The 27,165-nt window shown below is 34.7% G+C and overlaps 1 protein-coding gene across 2 annotated transcripts in view; it reads right to left on the bottom strand.

Annotated features, from left to right (window-relative positions):
* Positions 1-27,165, bottom strand: part of LOC129756948 (uncharacterized) — a 608,072-nt gene that overhangs the window by 250,991 nt on the left and 329,916 nt on the right. For both annotated transcript variants that reach the window (XM_055754020.1, XM_055754021.1), the window contains exon 4: positions 2,580-2,721. In XM_055754020.1, coding sequence (XP_055609995.1) covers positions 2,580-2,721 — 142 coding nt within the window. The remainder of the gene's footprint in view (positions 1-2,579; positions 2,722-27,165) is intronic.

Genomic DNA, 27,165 nt, shown 5'->3' with positions numbered 1-27,165 from the left:
TTAACGTCATCGACAGGAGCCTGGTGCTATGCAGTGAAGGAAGGTTTGAGGTTAATCCAGACGTATCTGGGCCCATAACCTGTTGAAAACGCAGATTTTGGTGGTGGAATAGAGTTTATTCGTTTTGTTTGTGAAGTCCTTAAATAACTACTTTTAACATAAGCGATAGCTATTTACATTATTCATTGAAGTGATATCCTCACTTATTAGTTTTCTCATTTTCGTGTGATATTCTGAGCTAACCACTCAAAATATCCGGCAACACTGGTGAGTGAGTTTAGCTTCACAGTTTGATGATGTAAACATTGTACCGAATTGACTCAAAGCATGCGGAACCAAAACAAACTGTATTGGTTTAGCCGACGGAGTGGCAGATTTCCTCTGCTGATTGTTGCGAAAACCGTAAGTATCAACGAAGGCAATTTTTTTTTTGTTTTTGGGATGAATTGTCCAATAGGATAAAAATCCCATAAAACGTTTTTTATGTTCCGACTGAATGTTTGTATAACAGCGCCAGCACTAAATTTTACTTCGGAAGTCCGGACTTCCGACTTCCGACAAAGAAAAGTGAAGTACTAGATCGTCGGAAGTCTGTGTTTTGTTGCCAGTTCACCAGCGACGTTTCTAAAAATTTTATTTGAATTCACAATATAAATACTTTTGCCCGAGAGCTCGAGTTCTTATGCCAATGACGGGAAAGCAATCCTATCATCTTTGTCGCAACGCACTTTTCAGTGCATTTAGTTAGCTCCGAACGGCATTAAATTGCAACCTGGGTGTAAATATGTATATGTTTTTTACTCTTTATTTCAACAGAAAACATAATGAACTAGGTTTGTAACATCCTAAATGGTTGTCTGAAGTATTTTTTATCGGGTGAATTTTTACAGTTCACTTTTGAGGTTTTACATAAGGTTGTGTATGCTTATTAGACTGAGTCGATTTGGGGTCATTTTTGGATTTCTCAAACCCTGGGGTCTGAAAAGCTTCGTCTTGGTTCAAAACGCATTCACGATTTTTTGCAGAATTTTTAAGTAACGTTTATATGAGTAAATTTGAACTTTTATGTTTGTATGGAAAAATTGAATATTTTGTACTAAAAAATCAACATCGTTTTTGTTTCTTCTGTGGAGCCGAGCCAGTTGATGGTTTTTGTGCCAATTTATAAATTTTTTAAAGGAAATTTTCTGCTGAACAACTTTATCGAAGACCGTAATGTCGTATCTTATTACAAAAAAAAGTTATTAGCTGTTGAACAGCTGTTGAATTTCTTAAACCCTGGGGTCTAAAAAGCTTCGTCTTGCTCCAAAACTCATCCATGACTTTTTGCAGAATTTTCAAGTAACGTTTATATGAGTAAATTTGAACTTTTATGTTTGTATGGGAAAATTGAATATTTTGTACTGAAAAATCAACATCATTTTTGTTTCTCCTGTGGAGCCAAGCCAGCTGATGGTTTTTGTGCCAATTTATAAATTTCTTAAAAGAAATTTTCCGCTGAACAAATTTTTTGAAGACCGTAACTTCGTATCTTATAGGACAAAAAAGTTATTAGCTGTTCAACAGGTGTATGTCTTTTGGCATTGATAAACAATAAATTCAAATGACATCACTGCTGGAGCCTCGCAAAGTATTGCAAGAAAAGTAGACTCGCAATACCTCGCTAGGCACCCAGCAGTGATGTCAATTGAATTTATTGTTCATCAGTGCGAAAAGACATACACCTGTTGAACAGCTAATAACTTTTTTGTCTTATAAGATACGAAGTTACGGTCTTCAAAAAATTTGTTCAACGGAAAATTTCTTTTAAGAAATTTATAAATTGGCACAAAAACCATCAGCTGGCTTGGCTCCACAGGAGAAACAAAAATGATGTTGATTTTTCAGTACAGAATATTCAATTTTCCCATACAAACATAAAAGTTCAAATTTACTCATGTAAACGTTACTTGAAAATTCTGCAAAAAATCATGGATGAGTTTTGGAGCTAGACGAAGCTTTTTAGACCCCAGGGTTTAAGAAATTCAAAAATGATCCCAAATCGACTCAGTCTAATGCTTATTAGTTTATCGGCCTCATCGGTGAAAGTACATAATGTCCTTTTAAATTAGAATATTTCAAGATAATGTTATTTTATGGACGGATTTAAATTTGATATGTGTTGAAAAGGCTTCTATTCGATTGATGTGATTGATTTCAATTCGATTTTATATAGATTTTTACCATCCATGAAATTTTGCCTTGTCTCTGGTATGGTAAGGAATAATTGTTTCAATTATTGGATTCAAATAAAAACTTTACAATTAACTGTACACATCTACACTTCACTAAAAATCTTCAAGCTCAAAAATGCATATATGATTCAGATGGGTTGCATAACTGACATTCTTTCAAAAAAATTTAAAACGTAAAATGCATCATGACATTTGTAGCTGAGCATTTGCAATCGATTCTACCCTATAGAAGCATCCAGTACACTAACGGTTGAATCAGCAATTTACAGGTAAACAAACAGGCCTAGGTAAACGGAACGAATTTATCAATCGCAGGCAGGCCGGCCGATTCGCATGCATTCTTACCTCGCGTCCGTGGGCTTGTAGGTGACGTCATACTTTTCCACTGGCATCGTGTGTGCGTCGATCGAAGTTTGCCATGAAACGCGAACCGAAGTTGGCGTAAGGAACGTGACGGTTATGTTTTCCGGTGCACTTGGAATCGAACCTGGGGAGGAAGAGACAAGAAAAAAGTTTTATAACTATCGATTGTTTAATTTCATAAGAAATGGTGAAACACTCCCAACTTCTCGTACATAAAATTGAAATCTATATTTGAAATCTGAATCTGAAATCTGAATCTGAAATCTGAATCTGAAATCTGAATCTGAAACCTGAATCTGAAATCTGAATCTGAAATCTGAATCTGAAATCTGAATCTGAAATCTGAATCTGAAATCTGAATCTGAAATCTGAATCTGAAATCTGAATCTGAAATCTGAATCTGAAATCTGAATCTGAAATCTGAATCTGAAATCTGAATCTGAAATCTGAATCTGAAATCTGAATCTGAAATCTGAATCTGAAATCTGAATCTGAAATCTGAATCTGAAATCTGAATCTGAAATCTGAATCTGAAATCTGAATCTGAAATCTGAATCTGAAATCTGAATCTGAAATCTGAATCTGAAATCTGAATCTGAAATCTGAATCTGAATCTGAAATTTGAATCTGAAATCTGAAATCTGAAATCTGAATTCTGAAATCTGAATTCTGAATTCTGAATCTGAAATCTGAATCTGAAATCTGAATCTGAAATCTGAATCTGAAATCTGAATCTGAAATCTGAATCTGAAATCTGAATCTGAAATCTGAATCTGAAATCTGAATCTGAAATCTGAATCTGAAATCTGAATCTGAAATCTGAATCTGAATCTGAAATCTGAAATCTGAAACTGAAATCTGAATCTGAAATCTGAATCTGAAATCTGAATCTGAAATCTGAATCTGAAATCTGAATCTGAAATCTGAATCTGAAATCTGAATCTGAAATCTGAATCTGAAATCTGAATCTGAAATCTGAATCTGAAATCTAAATCTGAAATCTGAATCTGAAATCTGAATCTGAAATCTGAAATCTGAATCTGAAATCTGAATCTGAAATCTGAATCTGAAATCTGAATCTGAAATCTGAATCTGAAATCTGAAATCTGAAATCTGAATCTGAAATCTGAATCTGAAATCTGAATCTGAAATCTGAATCTGAAATCTGAATCTGAAATCTGAATCTGAAATCTGAATCTGAAATCTGAATCTGAAATCTGAATCTGAAGTCTGAATCTGAAATCTGAATCTGAAATCTGAATCTGAAATCTGAATCTGAAATCTGAATCTGAAATCTTTAAGATAAGTTAACCACCGTTAATTGATTTTTGTAAATTTATTTTTCGGCATATCGGTGAAAAGTAGTTATGAAATTGATAAAGATGGATAGAGAAGTGAGAAGAAAATTTACAGATGTTGAAAAGAGCGAAAGAGCATTTTTTGCGAGGAAACTTATTAACGTACACCATACTTTACCCTGCAACATTTCATTATTTAGGAGAAGTAGTACCGGGATAGAGGTGGCACTACCTTAACCTATACAATGAAATCTGGTTGGTCCGAAGTCTACATGTGGTGAACACGTATACTCCGGACGGGCAAAATATGGCGTACGTTAAGCTCCAGAAAGCTTCCCTATTGCGCGCAATGGTTCTATCGATGCGCTAGCCGTGTTGATATTTCGTTATCACGGCATGAATGCACTGTATGAGTGCTAATCATTAGGGTCAACGGTCCAATTTGGCTAAGCCCGAATTATTTTGAACCATTGATTTGATTTGATTTTTTTTTTTTTTTTTTTTTTTTTTTTTTACGGAGTATACGTGTTCACCACATGTAGACTTCGGACCAACCAGATTTCATTGTATAGGTTAAGGTAGTGCCACCTCTATCCCGGTACTACTTCTCCTAAATAATGAAATGTTGCAGGGTAAAGTATGGTGTACGTTAATAAGTTTCCTCGCAAAAAATGCTCTTTCGCTCTTTTCAACATCTGTAAATTTTCTTCTCACTTCTCTATCCATCTTTATCAATTTCATAACTACTTTTCACCGATATGCCGAAAAATAAATTTACAAGAATCTGAAATCTGAATCTGAAATCTGAATCTGAAATCTGAATCTGAAATCTGAATCTGAAATCTGAATTTGAACTCTGAATCTGAAAATGCATTCAATTCCCCAATAGTATCGTTTCGTTGTGTTTCAATTAAATATCAAAGATTCAAAATTGTTACAGTTCGTTGAAAAAGAAAAAGTTCTCTCACTGTAATGATTCAGTATTTTGTCACACAAGTTGTAAATATTTTCAGTTTGGATATTTTATCTTCTAGTTAAATATGGTCAATCATCGAATGAACAACTGACGAGTCAAGTGTTTATCCTTCGAAACGCACGTTCTCGATTCTTCAATGAGCTCAGTAGTTTCTAAGCCTTTTTGCCGTTAAGATACTTTGAAATGAGCACCCCACGAATTTCGACCGTCACTTTGTGGCTGATTTCTATCATCGTCCAAACATCTTTAGGGAACAATTTAAACTGTAGTTCGTGTGTGAGCAACAAAGATTGGGAAGATTGTGGCATTCAATCATATCTGTTGGAGTGCACTGATGAGTTCGTCATGCTCCTTCATCAAGAATTACACAAAATAGTTCCGCAATTCAATCCACCTAAACCGGACCCGATTGAGTTTGAATGTTTCCGGCTGGAGGCTCCTTCTGCTGTGGCTCAAGTTACAACTTACATCAATGGCTGTACCTACAAAGGCATTGAGTTTTGCGATGTATTTTGCGATGCGAACCAATTCACCCGGGTCGATTGCAGACTATGTATTCCTGCGGAAAATGGTGACAGGTGCCACGAAGAATCCAGGGTATGTCCAATAGAGACAACAACTTCAACAACGACCTCAACAACAACAACTTTAACTCCTTCTACCACAACTTTGCCACCATCGACGACAACTACTACGGCTTCAACCACTTCAACCGGAAGTCCTCCGACAACATCCTCCACTAGTGGTGAATTTACAAGTTCGACCCCAAAGTCGACTTTGCCAACATCGACGACAACTACTACTACGGCTTCAACGTCTACTTCCGGTTCGATTCCACCGGGTTCATGCCGCGGAGCACGGATGGCGAGCTTAGCTATTTTAGCAATCCTGCTGAACAAAATAAAGTGAATTTATGTTGCCTGAATAGTTTGCATTTAGCTAAGGAAAGAAGCCAAAATGAAGCTTAACTCAGCTTAGAAGCTGTAAACCAGCGTATTCATGTACAAGTACTTTTTTCTTAAAGCAAAATGTCATATTTTGAACATAACTCAAACCCTGTTCTTCTTCGGTTTATGCGTTTCTTACAAAAAAGGTATAGTTATCGGTCGATTTGGGTGATCATTAATTATAGGTCTTAGATATACCTTTATAGCAGGGGTCGGGGAACTTTTTGAATCATTACCCCAAAACATTTTTATTTAAGTTTATATTACCCCACGACAAAGAGCAAAAAAAACGTATCCGTAAACACTGAGCGAGCTCTCAAAGCGTGTTATTTGAATGCCTCAGAGGGAAATATTCACTTCTGCATATGCCGCTAAATTCTTTACTTTCGAAATAAAACCAACAAATTCATAAATTGCAAAATGAAAATATACACATTTTATTCACAAAATATTCACTGTTACCCCCAAGAATTTCACTTTTACCCCATTTGGGGTAATTTACCCCGGTTCCCCGACCGCTGCTTTATAGGTACCTATCGAATCAGCTCGACGAGTTCTGACGATGTCTGTGCTTTTGTGTGTATTAGTGTGAATTTTTGTAAACTTTGTTCTTCACGTTTTTGCGAAAATTGGGCAGTACAATAAAAATGATTGTTCACGCGTAGCGGAATATATTGTCGTCGGTTTGCCATAAAATCAGGAAGAGAGCTTATCTCTCTTATCATATAAAAAATCAATCCCGATCGCACGATCGAGAATCCGATCATTCGTGCCTATTGTTACTAGCTAGGTAGATAGCAGCGATATCAGCTTAAAAACGTGTGAAGCAGAAGGCTTCAAAGTCAGTAGCCAATAAAGTGCCACACTATTAACTTAGAACCGCGTTTCGTTTTCTCGCCAAATAAAATTGGAATATTTGCTAAGTATCAAATTATTAGTTTTTGATATCCACAAGAACAATCTGCCGAAATATCGTACATAAAAAGTGGTCCTTCGAGCCGGATGTTAGTCGTTACATCCTTCGGAGATTGTTCTTGTGTCGCGGTTCGGAGTGAAATTTGTGGACTTTGTACAACACTTTGGTGATATTGTGAAGGCTTTCACAATCGAAAAAGTTATCGGACTATGTGATATTGTGAAAATCACAAAATCGAAGAAACAAGTGGACAGTTGAGTAAAATTCACAAGTTCGAATAAATGAAATAAACTATCAGTGTAAAAAACAAATTTGGACAAATAAAGTGAATCGAAAATGTCTAACTTCTGTCCACATGTGTTCGCTGCTGGAGAGTGCTAATCAATTACAATAAAATTTGCTGGGTGCATTGGGCGCCAAATAGAAATTGAATCGCCCCATATACGCTGGGTCGACGAACAAAGGCTTTATCCTCGACTGCTTTGTGCTGAGTGGCATCGATCGGTGATGTGACTTGGGCAAACCGCATGGTATAATTGGGACTGATGATCATCGAAGACTGTAAGTAGACTTGCATCATTATCGAGCATTTGGATGAACTGATTAGCTGAAGGTGCAGTTATTTTAAAGCAGCTAGAAACGAGCGCAATTTTGCCTACAAATCGACGAATCGACAAGATTTAGATTTCTTGGTTGTTAGTTACTTTGGTCGTTTTATTTGGCACGTGGTTAGAAGAAATTTGGTTTCATTGTTCTTTTCCTCAACACAATGGCTTCGAGTTTAAAGAAGCTCGAAAAGCGCGAATGCTTTTTGAGAGATTCCCTCAAAAATTTGAATCATCTTGTGGAAAGTTATGATGATATTAGGGACCGCTACATGCTTGAAGGGTGGAGAGAGCGCTTAGAAGGAATTTTTACGGATTTTACGGAAACCAGGTTGCAACTAGAATGTTCGGATGAATATCAGGCCAAATTAAAACGGTCTTTTGAAGAACATTCAGAATATGAGCAAGATGAAGATGCATTAGCTAACCAAAAAAGTCATGACACACGTGCTAATTTCGAGGTGACATATCTACGAATAAAGGGTTTTATTGCAAATAAATTGCGTTCACATCAAAATTATTTTGTTCCACGTGCTCAAACTGTACCCCTATCTCCAGCCTTGCCCAGAGTAAAACTCCCTGAAATCAAACTTCCTACCTTCGATGGATCGATGAAAGAATGGCCGTCGTTTCGTGATACATTTTTGTCGCTGATAGATTCTAACCCGATACTTGGTGCTGTGGAAAAATTTTCTTATCTCGTTGCCTCTCTTTCCACTGAGGCCAAACGTGTGATCGAGGTTATCGAAATTACAGCCAACAATTATTCTATTGCATGGGAAATTCTCAAATCGAGATATGAGAACAAATATTTACTTGTAAAATCTTACGTAGAATCCCTGTTTGCTGTTGAGCCTATCAAAAAAGAATGTGCGGAATCATTAAATCGACTTGTTGATGATTTTGAAAGAAATTTAAAGATGCTTGGAAAGGTGGAGGAATCGCCCGAAAAATGGAGTACCATTTTGGTCTTCATGCTTAGCTCTCGTCTCGATCCTGCAACAATGCGTTCCTGGGAGACACACAGAAAATCAACGAGTGTTCCAACCTACACGGAACTTTTAGAATTTTTACGTTCCCATGTGCTTGTTCTTCAATCTATTGCAGCATCCAAACCACCATCATCAGATACTCCTCGCTTATCCCCTTCACAGCGTCCCTTCCCCTCAATCGCAAGGCAAGCAACAGCTCACTCAGCCATTACATCAAACAAATCTTGCTTGTTCTGCAAGAAATCTACACACTCGCCTTATCATTGTGAGGTGTTTCGAAATCTAACTCCAATCCAGCGGTTTGAAGAAATTAAAAGGAACAAACTTTGCATCAACTGTCTTACTTCGTCATCACATTTAGCCAATAACTGCCCAAGCGGAACTTGTCGCGTCTGCCATCAAAAACACCACACAATGTTGCATCGAAACACAAATCCTAACCAGCAATCTAACGAAATTATATCGTCGCTATCATCAAATTTACCATCGCCATCGTCATCGTCTTCGTCGCAAATTCAGAACAAGTCGTCGCAATCTGAACAATCGAGTCAACACATCGTACCTACAGAACCTCAAATCACCACGGTCCCTGCCCCTTCGACAAGTCACATTTCGCTACCCTCTCGTCATCTTGCTCCTGCAATCATACTTTCAACTGCACTAGTGAAGGTTTTTGATTCGTCTAACACTTTCATCTGGGCCCGTGCACTCGTGGATTCTGGCTCACAACTCAACTTCGTTTCGGAGCATCTTATGCATCAACTTAATATTCAACGTACCATAGAGCTGGTTCCTATAAGTGGAATAGGACTTGCAACAACAACATCGAAGCATTCGGCTAAGATTCGCATTCAGTCTCATCGTTCGGATTTTGAAGCCAACTGGAATTTTCACGTACTACCTAAAATTACTTTAGAGCTACCAAGCCAACCCATTGACGCCTCATCTTTGGATCACCCATCGGATATCGTTCTAGCGGACCCTTCGTTTTGCAAACCGGGTTCGATTGATTTAATATTGGGCGTCGAAGTTCTCTATGATTTGCTACAAGAAGGCCAACATAAGACTGATGGACATCTAGTATTGCAAAACACAACCTTGGGATGGTTGGTATCTGGAAAGGTAGCTAACAATTCTCAACCAGCTGTTGTCAACGTCGCTTGTATGTCTGCTGAGGCATCATCAGAACAATCCCCCACACGATTTTTGGAAAAAGATTCGCTCAGCAGAACTCAGTCAATGGAAGAAGCAGATAGTGAAGAATATTTTGCCAAAACTACTAGCACTAGTAGTTTCATCGTATCCCTTATCGAAAACCTGTTGGGCATTTCACAAATTGAAAATCCTAGAAACATCTTGGATCGTCGTTTACATTCACTCGAGCATTATCTCAACGCAAATTGTTTTTCGAAAGAAATTTATTCTAAAACTACAACATCATCTTGCATTGACATCGCCGAAAATCAGTGCAATAAACAAGTCATGGCTTGCCCTCGTTTGAGATCCTTTTTTCCAACACTGGCAGAAGGAATATTGCGCGTCGGTGGCCGACCGTCACTTGTACCGGGGAGCATCAGTAGATCACAACTGAAAATCGCAAAAAATCGTAAAAGGTTTTGGCCGTTTCGCTTTAAACGCGTTACTCGAAACCAATCGCACCGGACTCCAGAGAAGAAACTTCGCTGGGCGATGCAAAGTAACAACATAAAGGTTTTGCGAAACAATAACTACGTCGGAAATGTGCGGACAGCACAGGGAGAGCATCGAATACTCTTGGGTAAAATTTGCTCGCAACAGATCCAACAAAATGAATCGTTCCTTCAAGGAGGCAACTAAGTGCCTTCCACCAATCGCAGTACTCAACTGCGCACCGTTGGGGGGTCGAAAGACCTCCCATCCATGTAAGTCTGTATTATATATTGAATTTCAAAAAAGCTTATGGAATGTTTCGTCCCCCTCCATGCCCTGATGTCATCTGCTCCAACCCACAACCACGAGCGAGTCCCGAAAGCTAGCAATTCTCAAGTAATCTGCATCTGTTCTCACCGCATCCACTGTTGTCGGATAGACCTGTGTTTTCGCAACGAGGCAGAAAAGATTCACAAGAATTTGTTGAGCTTTCCCCTGGCAGCTGATTCTCACCCAGAAGGAAGGATGTCTGGTTATTTTTCGCCCAACTCGTATCGCATACGTCCCGAATGCACAAGTACGCTCAGTATCTTGGTGCCAACGTTCATCGTCCGGTTACGGACCCGTGGAGGCCGGTTGCCTCCAACCCAGTTAAGTCGTTTAATTTTTTCCATTTACCTTGTAAAAAGCCGCCTATGTTTTGTTCCAGAGTTCGTTCGGCCAATGGGGATGCAGCGGAGAGACGTCAACAACCCGAAGGAAGACAGATGAGCAACCTATTCACTATTTGCTGGTTCGTAATCAGCTGACCATTCGACCTTGCCCACCGAGTTCGTTCACCCACTAGGACGAAGAAGACGGATCGACCGAGCAATCACATGGATGACCCGAAGAAGCACGTGGTGTGTCCGAAGCGGAGGACAACATTGCAGCGAAATATGATCGACAGCCGACCAAGCACATGGTGGAACCGAGGCAGATGACAACATTCCAACCGAAGCAGAGGACAACATCGTACCGAAACATGATCGACAGTCAACGAAGCAGCAGAGCAATCGCGCATCGATGAATGATGCTACGTATATTGGAAAGTTGTGAAACACTCTTGAATTAATTTTGGTTATGAATTTGATAGCTGTATGAGAAGCTAGGATATTTGCAAGTTAGACTCAGTTTCGCAGCAGGAACAAATTTTATTGTTAAAAAGTTAACTTTTTCACGGTGGCCGGCATGTTCACGCGTAGCGGAATATATTGTCGTCGGTTTGCCATAAAATCAGGAAGAGAGCTTATCTCTCTTATCATATAAAAAATCAATCCCGATCGCACGATCGAGAATCCGATCATTCGTGCCTATTGTTACTAGCTAGGTAGATAGCAGCGATATCAGCTTAAAAACGTGTGAAGCAGAAGGCTTCAAAGTCAGTAGCCAATAAAGTGCCACACTATTAACTTAGAACCGCGTTTCGTTTTCTCGCCAAATAAAATTGGAATATTTGCTAAGTATCAAATTATTAGTTTTTGATATCCACAAGAACAATCTGCCGAAATATCGTACAATGATTTTTATCTTAAAAAAATGGATGTTTTTTGCTCTTCAATCTTTAAAATATAGAAAAAAACAGTCGTTTGAAAAATAAATTTTCATAGTAATTATCATCAAATGATCACTCCAAAAAACGTGTCCATTTGGCTTGCTAGCAATATTCTGCCATCACTAATCAAGGTGATAAAAAATATGACGACATATTTTTCATGACGTCATATACAAGATAGGCGATGGGCTTCGCATTCACAGTATGGAGGGCACCGAACAATAAAACAAAGGATCAACGCTGACCCCTACAAAGCTGTCCAAATTAGGAATTTGGATCAACAGAAAGTATAACTTACCTCGATTTCAATAGATTCCAGTCCAACTTGTAGCCGAACCGGATTTAAAACATTTAAGGCTGAAGCCTTAATTAATTGTAATTGAAAATGCATAGGAGTACAACCCCGAAGTAAAAACGTGTCAAGCATAGAGAGTAAACTCTCACATCGTATATTTCGATAGTGATTGTAAGTCCCATCCTTCGCCCAACGATAGATTCTCAAGTATAAATTTCTCTGAGAAGGAGAAAACGACACGGGGACGCGGACGATGCAGGCACACCATCCTATCTTCTCACGCGCCGTTCGTGCTCAGGAAGCTTTTTCCTAAGCACGAACGACAGGAGAGAATTTCGTTCGTGGAAGCAAATTGAATCTAATTAGACAAATGCTACTCAATCCTCTCGAGCTTTAAGCTCTCGGGTTTTTTTTTGTTCCCTTTTCTCTTCCTTTCTTCAGATCTAACATTGCGCGACGAAAGCTTTTCGTTCGCATTGAAAAACCTGTGCAATTTTTGCGTTGTTGTTGTTGGGGTTGGTGTTGGTGTCTGACGATAATGGCTTGAGAGTCAATCCGAACTCTCACTTGCTGAAGCCAAAGGAAGATATTAACCAAACAGTAGCGCCACCAAGTCCTCCATAGTAGAGTTTAAAGCATTTTGAATTTTTTTCTAGAACATGCATATAAATCCGAATTAATTATTTTGGCCAGGCTGACGAAAAACTAAATTGACAAAATTGACGAAATTGAAAAAATTGACAAAATCGACAAAATAAACAAAATCGACAAAATACAGACCCCGTTAATTTTTGGCAACATTCGATTTTGGCAACATTCGATTTTGGCAACATCCGATTTTGGCACATGTGCCAAAATCGAACGGTTTTTAGAAACAACATTACCTTTTAGTTTTCGTTATAACAGGACCAACTTAATTTAGACAAACACCATAATAACGTTTTTATGTTCTAAAATAGTGATAAAATGCATCAATAAAAACAAAAATTTTTAAAAAAATTATAAAGTACTCAGAAAAGATAAAAAATGAAAAATTCAAAACGTTTAAAAATAAATTCAAACAAAAGGCTGAAAATGACAAAATCTACTAAAATTGATGAAGAACGACAAAAACAGCAAGTATAACAAAAGTTAACAAACATTCTAAACAAAATAAAAAAAGTGTAAAAATCAACAAAACATGATGGAAAAAATTAAAAATGACTACAAATGGTCGGGAATTGACTAAAAATAACGTTTGTGATAATCATAATAGTTATTTTGTAAAAATAACTGAAAAAAATGTTGAGAAAAAAAACAGTTCGATTTTGGCAACATTCGATTTTGGCAACACAAAATGCACGGGCGTGTTGCCAAATTCGAACGGGGTCTGTACATAAAATTCACAAAACTAACAAAATTGACAAGATTGCCAAAATTGATAAAATTGACAAAAATTACAAAATTGACAACATTGATTGACATGAATGACAAAACTCACAAATTCTAAAACAAATTGACATAATTGACAAATTTGACAAAATTGACAAAATTGACAAAATTGACAGAATTGCCAAATTTGAAAAGATTGAAAAATTGACAATATGGACAAAATTGACCAAATTGACAAAATTGACAGAATTGACAAAATTGACAAGATGGACAAAATTGATAAAATCTAATAAGTCGTAAAAATTGACGAATTCGCAAAATTCATCAATTTGACAATATTAATTGAATCGACAAATTTGACAAAATTGACTAAATTGACAATACAGCGAAAATTTACAAAATTGACTTAATTGACTAAATTGACAAATGTCATTCGCCAGGGGTGCCATTTGATAAAAAAAATTGACGAATTTTACAGTATTGACAAATTTGACAAAATTGACAACACAGCGAAAATTTACAAATTTTACAAAAATTACTAAATTTTCAAAATTTAAGAAATTTACAAAATTTAAATTTTTTTTTACAAAATTCGCAAAATTAACAAAATTAACAAAATTAACAAAATTAACAAAATTAGCAAAATTAACAAAATTTACAAAATTCTCAAAATAAACAAATTTAAAAAATTTACAAAATTTACAAAATTTACAAAATTTACAAAATTTACAAAATTTACAAAATTTACAAAATTTACAAAATTTACAAAATTTACAAAATTTACAAAATTTACAAAATTTACAAAATTAACAAAACTTTCAAAATTTACAAAATTTACATAATTTTCAAAATTTTCAAAATTTACAAAATTTACAAAATTTACAAAATTTACAAAATTTACAAAATTTACAAAATTTACAAAATTTACAAAATTTACAAAATTTACAAAATTTACAAAATTTACAAAATTTACAAAATTTACAAAATTTACAAAATTTACAAAATTTACAAAATTTACAAAATTTACAAAATTTACAAAATTTACAAAATTTACAAAATTTACAAAATTTACAAAATTTACAAAATTTACAAAATTTACAAAATTTACAAAATTTACAAAATTTACAAAATTTACAAAATTTACAAAATTTACAAAATTTACAAAATTTACAAAATTTACAAAATTTACAAAATTTACTAAATTTACAAAATTTACAAAATTTACAAAATTTACAAAATTTACAAAATTTCCAAAATTTACAAAATTTCCAAAATTTAAAAAAATTAACAAAATTTACAAAATTTACAAAATTTACAAAATTTACAAAATTGACAAAATTTACAAAATTTACAAAATTTACAAAATTTACAAAATTTACAAAATTTACAAAATTTACAAAATTTACAAAATTTACAAAATTTACAAAATTTACAAAATTTACAAAATTTACAAAATTTACAAAATTTACAAAACTTACAAAATTTACAAAATTTACAAAATTTACAAAATTTACAAAATTTACAAAATTTACAAAATTTACAAAATTTACAAAATTTACAAAATTTACAAAATTTACAAAATTTACAAAATTTACAAAATTTACAAAATTTACAAAATTTACAAAATTTACAAAATTTACAAAATTTACAAAATTTACAAAATTTACAAAATTTACAAAATTTACAAAATTTACAAAATTTACAAAATTTACAAAATTTACAAAATTTACAAAATTTACAAAATTTAAAAAAATTAACAAAATTTACAAAATTTACAAAATTTACAAAATTTACAAAATTGACAAAATTTACAAAATTTACAAAATTTACAAAATTTACAAAATTTACAAAATTTACAAAATTTACAAAATTTACAAAATTTACAAAATTTACAAAATTTACAAAATTTACAAAATTTACAAAATTTACAAAATTTACAAAATTTACAAAATTTACAAAATTTACAAAATTTACAAAATTTACAAAATTTACAAAATTTACAAAATTTACAAAATTTACAAAATTTACAAAATTTACAAAATTTACAAAATTTACAAAATTTACAAAATTTACAAAATTTACAAAATTTACAAAATTTACAAAATTTACAAAATTTACAAAATTTACAAAATTTACAAAATTTACAAAATTTACAAAATTTACAAAATTTACAAAATTTACAAAATTTACAAAATTTACCAAAATTTACAAAATTTACAAAATTTACAAAATTTACAAAATTTACAAAATTTACAAAATTTACAAAATTTACAAAATTTACAAAATTTACAAAATTTACAAAATTTACAAAATTTACAAAATTTACAAAATTTAGAAAATTTACAAAATTTACAAAATTTACAAAATTTACAAAATTTACAAAATTTACAAAATTTACAAAATTTACAAAATTTACAAAATTTACAAAATTTACAAAATTTACAAAATTTACAAAATTTACAAAATTTACAAAATTTACAAAATTTACAAAATTTACAAAATTTACAAAATTTACAAAATTTACAAAATTTTCAAAATTTACAAAATTTACAAAATTTACAAAATTTACAAAATTTACAAAATTTACAAAATTTACAAAATTTACAAAATTTACAAAATTTACAAAATTTACAAAATTTACAAAATTTACAAAATTTACAAAATTTACAAAATTTACAAAATTTACAAAATTTACAAAATTTACAAAATTTACAAAATTTACAAAATTTACAAAATTTACAAAATTTACAAAATTTACAAAATTTACAAAATTTACAGAATTTACAAAATATTCAAAACTTACTAAATTTATTAAATTTACAAAATTTTTAAAATTTACAAAACTTACAAAATTGACAAAATTGACTTAATTGACAAATATCATTCGCCAGGGGTGCCATATGAAGAATACATGATTTTGCACTTTACTAATCTCTAACTTCTAAGTCTCATTATGGAGAAAAATTTATGGTAAGAGGGGTATCGTGAGTCACTCTGAGTATCTCAAATGAGTGTTGTGGTAAAAATCTCTATCCAACTGTCATCACCGTCGCTTTGCGTAAGCATATTTTTCTTTATGTTGTTGACTTAAATACGCAGCATATGCTTCTTTTATTTATCAAGCTTATAAAATTTTAAAATAATTACTAACATATTAAATCAAGCACCGTCAAATTTTATCGAAGGAGAACCTTTAAATCATAATAAAAATATGCTCATACGCATATGACCCTAGTTTTGAAGTGTTTTTTCACGTGGAAAAGGAATTGTTGATGAAACACTAATAAGTCACACGAACGAAACCAATTTGCAAATCAGCTTGTGGGAAATCGTGGGCCACATTTTGTGGGGTATCTTGGGCCACCTATATTTATATGTTTTTATACATATTAGGAACTTAAAAAACGTTTTTCCTATCAGTAAAGTTTTCTTATAACAAATGAACAGCTATGAATAATATTTTGTCCGTCCTATATAAGGAATTTTGCCGAAACGTTCGCGAGCCAGGTTTAAGAAATTATTTAATCATACAGAACTCTTTTTTTATTTCCTCATCTGAAATTGCTTTAAAATAACTAAATGAATAAAGAAATTTTTAGTTTTGAGTCAACTCATAAATTTTGCACATTATCTAGTCATTTTGGATTTAGTGGCCAACGATTCCCCACAATCTGAAAAAAAATATTTTTTTTAAAAACAGGCAGAACTCGGGGGAGTTGCCTAATGATACCTTAAAAATGTAGGACCCTTTTCATTCATTTGTATATATCTTTTATAAAAAAGGAGTTACGAAACAAAGAAAAAAGTGGCCCGTGATATCTCACACTCCCTTTCTAATTTAAAATGTAGATGTTTACTAAATATTTATATGCGGTTTTGGTGCTTTTACTTTCTGAAGAAAACATGAAAATGCATGGACATCCCCATGGCAAAGTATACAGAATAGAGCAATTGACAGAAAGCTCGCAAATGTAGAAAAGCTCCTTAGACACGCTCTGCATAAAACGCCCAAACTTAAAAGTGTGTGGAGGGAGACACTTTTCTTTAAACTGTATGGAATTTTATACAGATTAGAGCAGTGGTTTTCAAAGTGGTCCCTACCACCCCCTTGGGGGCGTTGAGAGCTTCCAGGGGGGCAGTGAGCTCAATTTTGAAATTTGGGGGGCGTTAGAAGAGCTCAGGGGGCGGTGAGGTCGTAATTCACATTTTCACATATCACGAAACAACGTAGATTTGGAAACAATTAAATTCAATGCAAAACAATGAAATTTCATTTCAGATCATCAGGTCAGGTTGAAAACTTGGTTGAATTTCACAGACCTGGATACAAATTTTTGTTCTAGTATTCATTTTTTTTTTTTTTTTCAAAAAATGTATCTAAAAGGTTTTTTAATATTGTCACAGATTTTGTGTACCCTCTACATGTTGATCATGTTTTGTATGGTTAATTATAATAGATGGCAAGGCTTGATAATTTTTAATGTCTTAAAAAAACTTTCGAAAAAATCTGTGTAAAAGGGTGTTATATCATAACTTATATGTGATTTAGTGATAGCTCTTCTGAAAGAAAATTTGAAATATTTTTTTTTTATGTAAGAGCATTTTTATTTTAAGATCTTACTTGTGCATCTTTATTTCTATTGTACCGTTTACAATCGATAAACTTTTAATCTATTCGGTTATTACTAACATTTCTGGAATTCAGTTTTTTAATAATAATTTAATCATGAAGAGCATATGAAGGCATAACTTGAACTCAGATATAAAAAAATACTATTTTTTACGTTATTTTACCGGCTGGACAGTAATTAATTGTTAAGTTTGTATTCAATAATGCAAATTAATGGTGAATATAAAATTTTGTTGTATTTGATTTTATTTCAAAACAAAATTATAAATCAGTTTAAGTAATTGTTCTCCAAATTTTACATTAAATTAAGTGTTTGCTGGAGGTTTGAAGCAAAAGCTTTCAAGTTTTTAAGTTTGGTCATTTTTCATATATTTTTCGAAAATTTGCACTTTTCTTTCAGAAGAAATAGTATTAAAAAAAATTCTAAAATTCTGAAAAATCACGAACTATAGTTTAAAATATGAAGAATCGTTTGACAATATAAAATCAAAATCGACCATTTTTTACACCTACCTTTTACACCTACCCCTTTGGCTCTGAGGGTCTCGTATAGATATGAATGAATTTTGAGTTGAGTCTTACAACAACAAAAAGCCAAATGCTAATGGTTTTTCAACGATCCAGATTATCATTATTTTAAGATTTTCTAAAAATTTGCCAAGGGGGGCGTTGAGCTCAAAAATTTTGCAAAAGGGGGCGGTAATTGAAAAAAGTTTGAAGACCACTGGATTAGAGAAACTTCGGTTCCTGTGTAGGAAATTGACATTCTCTCTCACTTGAGTCTGTTATTGTTTACATTTGTCACGCGGTTCGACAGTCCAGATTAATCGCCGCGATGTTAAGTCGTCACGAGTGAGTTTCAACAAAGCTACCATCAGATCTGCTTACTAGTTTCATGGCAAGAGCGTATTAATACGACTGATATATTATAAGAACGTTTGCGGTTGTCCTGCGCGGTTGATCCGTGCGAAGTAAATTGATAGCATTTGCATGAACTCGACCGTCGAATTTTAAATTCATCTCTGAAGAGGGTGGATTAATTTGAGACAATTTCGGTAGCATTCGTTGGAAGGTATGATAATGTGCTGCCTGCAGATCCAGCAATGATAGACCTATCTATCTTTGTTCTTCTAATATATAAAGATGAGTTGGACTATATATGTTTGTTTGTATGCACCTTATACAAATCCACACCGCTTAACCGATCAGCCTGAAATTTGGTACAGTTATGTATTTGGACCATGGTAAGGTTTTAGTAATAGTTTAGAGCCCCTCCCATCAAAGAAAAGGGACCCTCCCATACAACTTTCGTTTTTTCTCCCACGAACCAAAAGTCATGGCACCATTTTGTCGATCGGGGCCGGGCCGGGTATTAGAAATGACCATCCAAAGTTCACGCACTGACCACACTGACTTGACTCTTAGAACAAAAATTCAACCATTTTCTGTCTAATTTTTTGTTGTCAGCTTTTGCAGGTTCGCAATACCGACGGCAGGTGGCGAACCTGAAAAGTTTGACAAAAAATGCCCTGTAGGAAAAATGGTCCTGTTTAGCCCGATTTTATCGTAGAAATTGCGTGTTTTATTTTTAAAGTTGGGTGGCATTTCCTAACTGGGATAGCATTTCTTCAAATCGATCGATGCGCACTCTGGAATCGACATTGCGTACTGTTGGAAAAATGATTTTTTTTGTTTTTTTTTTCTGGAAAAATTATCCAGAAAACGAAATCGAGTGTCCAGTCAGTATGGTCAGTGGTTCACGTGTACTGGAAAGCAAATCAAAGCTTGCTGAGCATAAAAAATTTTAATGGAGAAATTTTGGCGGGTGTTTTTCCTTCTTCTATTCAAAGCACGTGGTACCGGTGCGAAGCATTTGATTGCAATAATGAGCCTTCATTTAGGATAGGAAAAACTACTCACCTGTTAGAAATGTATTGAGAAAAACAGTGGTTGAGGATCTACTAGAATATGCAGTGTGTAAAGTATGGATTATGGATACATTAATTCATGTTCATTATGAATTGACTTCTTCAGTTGAATAATTATTTGGACTGAAAACTTATGTTCCAGCTTTTAGGAACCAACCATTTTCATATTTTCGGAACTTCTTATAGGGAAACAATTAATAAAACTGAAGGTTGTGTTGTAAGTTTAAGGCTGCGATCTCAACACTTTGATTGCCGTGTAGGAATTTGGTTTACAATAGGAATTAAACAATTAAACATTCATTTTATGCAACCAAATCCAACGCACGAGACTTTTAGTAATTTAATCTAAAGTTTTTAGTTTTGTACAATTCAATTTCATTTGTAATTTTTTAATTTTTAAGTAATTATTGATCATCGATGTGTTCAATTCTACCATCCAATTATAAGAAAACTTTAAAAGCACATTGAAAACATTTAGAGGAAGTCTTTTATAAGGTTTCAGTGGAAATCTATTTTGAAATTTCTAAGTACAAAATTAAATTTAATTAGGTATTCCATTATACGGGTAGATCTTGAAAAGAGGTCGTTAACATTTGTTTTCAAGCTAAATACATTGGATTTTCACTAGATAACCCATAGAAAAGATAAAAAAAAATGTTATCATTTGATGAGAAACATTTATCGAAAAACCTGGCCAGATCCAGCATTTGATTTCAAAATGTTCAAACCGATATCCTGGCAATATCCGGGCAAACTTGATCAAAACCACGGAATTATTCAGTAAAAATAACGAAAAATATACTTGCAAATATTTTTTTTCAACAAACCACATCAGCAGATTTTAAATTGTATATCAAGCTTCCAAACACGAGTCATAATTATTTCAAAAACTTGCCATTTTTTTTATGTTACGTTTTGAAATTATGTAAATAAATCCGGGCAAATCCTGGCTTTTTGCAACAAAATCCGGGAAACCGGGTCAGACCGGACTTACCTCAAATTTTGATTCATATGTTCTAACAAATCCGGATAAATCCGGGCCACCTGGCAACCTTAGATTGAAATGTTTTTCGTGATAGAATGGGTAAGCATTCAAGGAAAATTCTTCCAAATTTCTATTAGCAAAGCTTAAAACGATAAACATTGCTAATAATCCCAACTAAAACTTTAAGAAGACTACAAAACTTACAAAGCTCACATGGCCAAACATGGTCCAATTTGTTATGATGATGATCAAAAAGCTTTCAAAAAGTCAAACGACTCATTTCGATTTATATTTTATGTGAACCCGAGCAAGGCCGGGTAAAATCAGCTAGTTCACAATAAAGCTATCCTAGCTTCATGGCTTATTGAGACTAATTAGGGGAAAACTGTACAAGACGCACCAGCGGGGTAAGATGGCCCATGTCATTCTTTCTCAAATATACACTAACCTACGGCTTCCAATGATGTTTTTCTTCATTTTTAATGTAGCAAACAAGCTTTTTCAACATTCAATAGATGAAAAGTTCACGAAATCTACTTTAGTTCTTAGAAACAGAGGAATTAATGGAATTAGCGTGAAAATTGTAATTTTTTATAAGTAACATATAAGGTTTTATGGTAAAACAGCCTGCGCAATCTGACCAAACTACAGCTTATCGTTTTACCACTCATGTGCGTTTTCGGAAGACTATAAATGTTTTGTTGTATTTTATTCACTTCCTACAAATTTTATCAAAAATCAATCGTATGAAAATTGGGGCAGAATGCCCACAAGACCACGTGTTTTACGCTCAAATTTTGAATGCTGTTATCTTTTGAGAAAACCCGAATATCAAAACAAAATGCCATTCTTTTTATTTGCTGACTCCCAAATTACGATAACAATGCATAATTATAACAAATTTTGTCCTTGTTCGAGTTAAAACGGTGCACCAATATTCGATTCGAAAAAATAATCGGCCGCCATGTTTGCCGCGATATCACTATATCAGTCAAAAAAATTGAATTTCGTTGCCTACTTGAAGGCGTTTTAAATATAAGGATATTAAAAAGTGTATTTTGAAAAGCGAAATTTTCGATGAGTTTAGCAATACTAAATGATTTTCAGCCAAATAATGGTAGTTCACAAAAATACGATGAACATGTAATTAAACATTTGGTGTTTAAATAATTACATTCCGTATAATCGTTGTTCTATTTCTTACCACCCTTCCTGTTTGGTGCGTTCTGTCCACTAGTTTTGGCATTCTACCCCGCAGTTTGTTTTCTGGCTGTTTTAATTTTTTTACAAAAATATAGTCAAAATCGAGTTTTTATCATATTTTTTCTTTTCGATAATACGTAAATTTCATCCTTGAATCGTCGTCAACTTTCAATTTGGTTCTTAAATGATTGGTATCGCTATAAATAGCAATTTTGCTTAGCTGGTGCGTTTTGTACAGTTTTACCCTACTTAAGAGAACGCTTTTGTTATTCTGCGCAGTTGATAAGTTAAAACCAATTGCATGAATCGCAACCGCAAAATTTTGAATTTATCCATCAAGAAATTGGAATGAATTGAAACAATTTCGGAGTCCTTGCACGACTGAAGTAGGCACCTGGTAAGGTAAGACAATGAGGGAACTTGAATGAAAAAAATAAATCATTAATAGGCTCCAAAGTGCAGAATGGATTGATCTTTTTCCTGCAGAGCTTCTTTAAACAATAAAATAGAGTTATAGTTCAATCGTCAAAAATCAGTATTTTAACCAAGATGAATTGAAAAAATGAAAACAGGTTCCTTAAGCCGTTGTCCTACGCGCCTCTACCTTATATCGCCTCCACTTTTGTAGCTATGTTTATGCTATTTTGGTCAGTTTAATACGATTATTCCTTCTGGGATAAGCGTTTGAAATCCGTATTGTTTCTACAGTAGATATACTTAGGTCAATGTTTGATGGGTGGGGCCAGGCACTAAAAATCACGTTTTTTTCTAAATTTTGGAAACTAATGAAATGCACCCTTGCACCGTACACGAAATATCAACGAACTGCAAAAAACCAAATCAAACATTCGATTGCAAATATCCCACCAGAGTGAATTCATAATGCGTTATAATATTCTGAAAACTTGTTCCCAACTGTTTGAAATTTAAACTCTGCAATTCTGAGCTAAATTTGTAGAGTGAAAGAATGTTAATTATTCATACATCTTGCTGTGAATCTTGAACGCATATGAAGTCTCTTGCACCAGGTCGAGCTTAAACTTAAAGCTTTTAGAGAGTCATTTTTTTACCTAGTAGCACTTATCTGGAGGCACTGATCTGCGGCGTCGAAAATAATGATTTTTAATATTCTGGACCAGACTAATGGGTTATCTACGATTCAAAAGGTCAAAGACCAGAAAGTGGTTAAGGTTAAGAAAGGTTTAAGGTTTTTCGGTATGCAATCAAACATTTTTTTACTAATAAGACACAAAATTAAAAACTTTTACTCAATTATATTACACAATATTACTGCTAGAAAAATCAGTAGACCAGTTCCTGAAGTAAGAGCGCTGCTAGTTGATCCGGAGCCGGGCTTCGTAGTCGTGATGAGCGTTGTTGATGCAGGGCCTGAAACTGAAGATGTAGTCCTAATTGTAGTTGAAGAGGAACCTGTTGCTGCTGCAGGACATATTCTTGTGTCTTCGCTACACTCTTCGCTTGGTAAAACTGGAGTACACAGTCTGCAGTCCACCGTGTTCGGTAAGCTCAGGGTACACAGGGTATCGCAAAATCCGTTATTTTGGTAAGTACAACCACTGGCGTAAGCATTGACACCATTGAGCTTTGAAGGTGCCTTCAGCCGGAAACATTCGATATCTGATTCATTTGATGCTGATGGATGCCATCGCGGAACTAATTCACTTAGTGCATCGTGAGCCGCTTTTACGATCTCATTAGTACACTCCAAGACACGAGAAAGACCATCGCAATGTTCCCAACTTTCAATGGACAAACAAGATTTGCAACTTATTGCGTGCCCTAGAGGCAATTGAAACATCACCAAAGATAAACACACAGAAATAGTAGAAGAAAATTTATTGATTAGTCGAACCATTTTCTTTGATACTTTTCGAAGGAATCTTCTCAACTAATGAACAATTGATGTCTCGCACTTCGCTAGAGGGGACCTTGACTTGTTTACTTTCAGATATCGTGAAGTGGTAATGCCTTACACAAGTCTTACGACTTAACCATAATTCCGTATGAAGTGTCATTTCAAAACTGTTAAAAATTTGATGGCATTACATTTTTTTCAGGCTCATAAAAACAATGAAGTCCAATGAAGATTAAATATATAAAATAATAGCTCATACGTTTGTCCGTACCCTAGGCTGTAATGGGTCACGGCGACGGCGTGCATTTATGTGTTTATGGAAGTTGACGGTTTGGAAACAGACTCTAAACTAACATAAACCTGAGAGGGCGGTTGCACGTAGCCTTATTCGATATGAGATCATAGAAAATAAATTAAAAGGTGGTTAAATATCGTATACTTTTTCTTTGATGATCCATGTTGATAAGGTGAATGGGAGTTGAAACACTTGCCCTCCCTTCCGTTGGACAACAACAGCATTGCGCAGTGGAAATATCACAACTAGCAATTTAAATGTTGATATTTCCACTTTTCCACCATGCGCAAGTTAGATTAGAATAGACAGTATTGTAGATGAATGATAACTGCCAAAACTAGATAGGCAATTTAATTGTACAAGAATTAGTTGGATGAGGATGTTAACAATTGGCACATGGTTAGGTATTCAATGTTCAATGATCTACTAGGCAATGTAAAGTAATAGTATTCTTCTCCCCAATGCTCTAGGCAGTGTGCATTTGCGGTTTATGAATTTCGAAGGCTTATTCTTAAATCAAGCATTTTACAAGAACTAGAGGCTAATTGGATCAAGATGCTGTTTAGACAGTTTCCTGTCAAGAATAATTCCTTTCCGTTTCAATACTTTTTGATAGATTTGTCTATTTTTTATTAGGTGTGAAATTCAAATGATAAAGTAAAAGGTAGATTATAGTCCAGGAAAATAATATTGGAGGTTTATAAATAGGAGTGTAATTTAAAGTTGTTCTGAGAACTTGTTAAGAGTTCGAGATTTTAGAAGAATAGCATTGTCATTAGCAGTATGGTCCGGTTATTAAGTTCGATTATTTTAATACTTTTTTTTTGTAATTCGATTAATTAATTCGATGGAAATTCGAATAAGGATGTAGAAGATAGAAGGTATGATTTTGATGAACAAGAACCTACTCGTCCAGGAAAATAATATCGGGGTTTTGAAAATTGACATTTATTTTAACCAAACCAAAGATTGAGGAAGGCTGTTTTGAGAAGTTGTTCAAAATTAGCAATGAGGTTTTAGAAGAACAGCATCGCCATTTGCATTATGGTTTATATCCTGTTATTCTGATAAGTCAATGAGAGTACAAAAGATATTGATCATGCAATTCATAATTATATCTCTATTTATTTTTTTAATTTTCCAAAAAATTGGTGCAATTCTTATTTGTGTTTAGTGAAATTCTATTAATTGCTGCATTGAGAGATAGCTTCTTATCTAGATGTTTTGTTCTGAATACGGGAAATATGTTTTATACGTCAATCTATATTAATCTCGAGTAAAAACGATAATAAATTCAAAGTTATTGAATCGAGTAAGGTTAGGTGACAGGTAGGGATAACTCAACTACGGTAAGATAGTGAACCCTTCTGACAATGATATCGAGACGTTAGCATATGATAACTTTTGCTACCATAGTGTTACTGCTCGGTTGAATTGGAGGTTGGGTTAACTCGAAGCTCATGTAGGGCCCAATTGTCCCAATCCGTCGAGCACTATCTTAACGCTTCCCTAAACTGGTGCTTCAGAACCCTCGGGCTCTGTTGCCGCTATCCTTTTCTAAGCTATTCTACTCTCATGTAATTTTTCCTCTTCTGTCCCCCGATCTGTTTTTCCTTTCCGGGTCAGCCAGGTAGCTCATAAACCCATACAAAAAAAAAAAAAATAATAATAGCTCATACGTTTGTGGCAACAACAACTACATGGTGATCGGTGGATCGCTCTTCCTTCATCGACCAGCACATAAAGTCACTTGGGTATCCCGAGATGGCCGAACTGAAAATCAAATAGACCACCTCTGAATCAGCCGAAAATGGAGAAGGAACCTTCTTGATGACCGCAACAAACCATCACTTCGTCCTTGGCGAAATTCGACTGAGAGTTGCGCGTGTTCAGCGACACGAGGAGAAAGTCGGGTGTCGATACGACGTCCGCCGTCTAGAGAATCCAGAGGTTCAAAGGGCAAACATTGAACAGCTTGAATCCCGAGCCTCGGAATTGCCGACAGATGAAACAGTCGAAGAATCAAGAATGCCTTTATGACGACGAGCACTCTGGTACTCTCGGGTTTGTGGAAGAAGAAGTGAATGGATGTCGGATGAAACTTGGAGGATGGTCGATGATCGGAGAAAGGCGAAAATCGGAATTGAGCAGACCGGGTCAGCCAAAGCAGCCGCCCGCTCACGATATGCGGAGCTGGAAAAGGCAGATAAACAAACTTGTAGACAAGACAAGAGAGCCTGGACAAACTCCCTAGCTGAAGAGGGAGTAAGAGCCGCCACCATTTGAGATATCCGATTACTTTATGACATTTCTCGCCGCCTTAGTGGCGCAAGGACTAATGCAAGAATGCTGCTGAAAGACCGAGCAGGTCAGCTGCTGACAGATCGAATAGCTCAAGCGTTGGACTGAGCGTTTTGTACAACTTTCCGAGTCACAAATAGCGATGGCCAACAGAACTCGCAGCTCGAAACGCCAACAGTAAGTCGCATTAACGGTGTCAACTCGGTAGCGCCCTCGCTGGTTGAAATAGAAGCTGCAATCAAGGACATGAAATCCAACAAAGTACCTGGGATCGATTGCATTCCTGCTGAGATACTCAAAGACGACCCTGCCTTGTCAGCACAAATGTTGCACAGTCTTCCCGCTTACATTCGGGATACTAAAACATTCCGTACGACTGTTAGCAGGGTATCCTAGTAAAGTTCCTGAAGTAAGGAGACTTGGCAGAGTGCGGTAACTGGCGTTGCATAACTTTGATCTGTACAGCTCTCAAAGTACTCTGCAAAGTGATCCTGAACAGGACCCAGGTTAAAATCGACGCTACACTCCTACAAAAACAAACTGAATTCCGATCCGGACGATCATGTGTGGACCACATCACAACGCTACGAGTAATACTGGGATAAATCAACGTATTCAGGGACTCTCTTCTGTTGGTGTTCGTTGATTTCGAAAAAGCATTCCGACTGAACCCTAAAACATCTGGGCTGCTTTTGGACAACGAGGAGTCCCAGAAAAACTAGTCCAT

Source organism: Uranotaenia lowii, chromosome 3 (genome assembly GCF_029784155.1).
Source record: "Uranotaenia lowii strain MFRU-FL chromosome 3, ASM2978415v1, whole genome shotgun sequence".
Taxonomy (NCBI): domain Eukaryota; kingdom Metazoa; phylum Arthropoda; class Insecta; order Diptera; family Culicidae; genus Uranotaenia; species Uranotaenia lowii.
The sequence above is the reverse complement of the archived record's forward strand: the minus strand, read 5'-3'. Positions and strand labels throughout refer to the sequence as shown.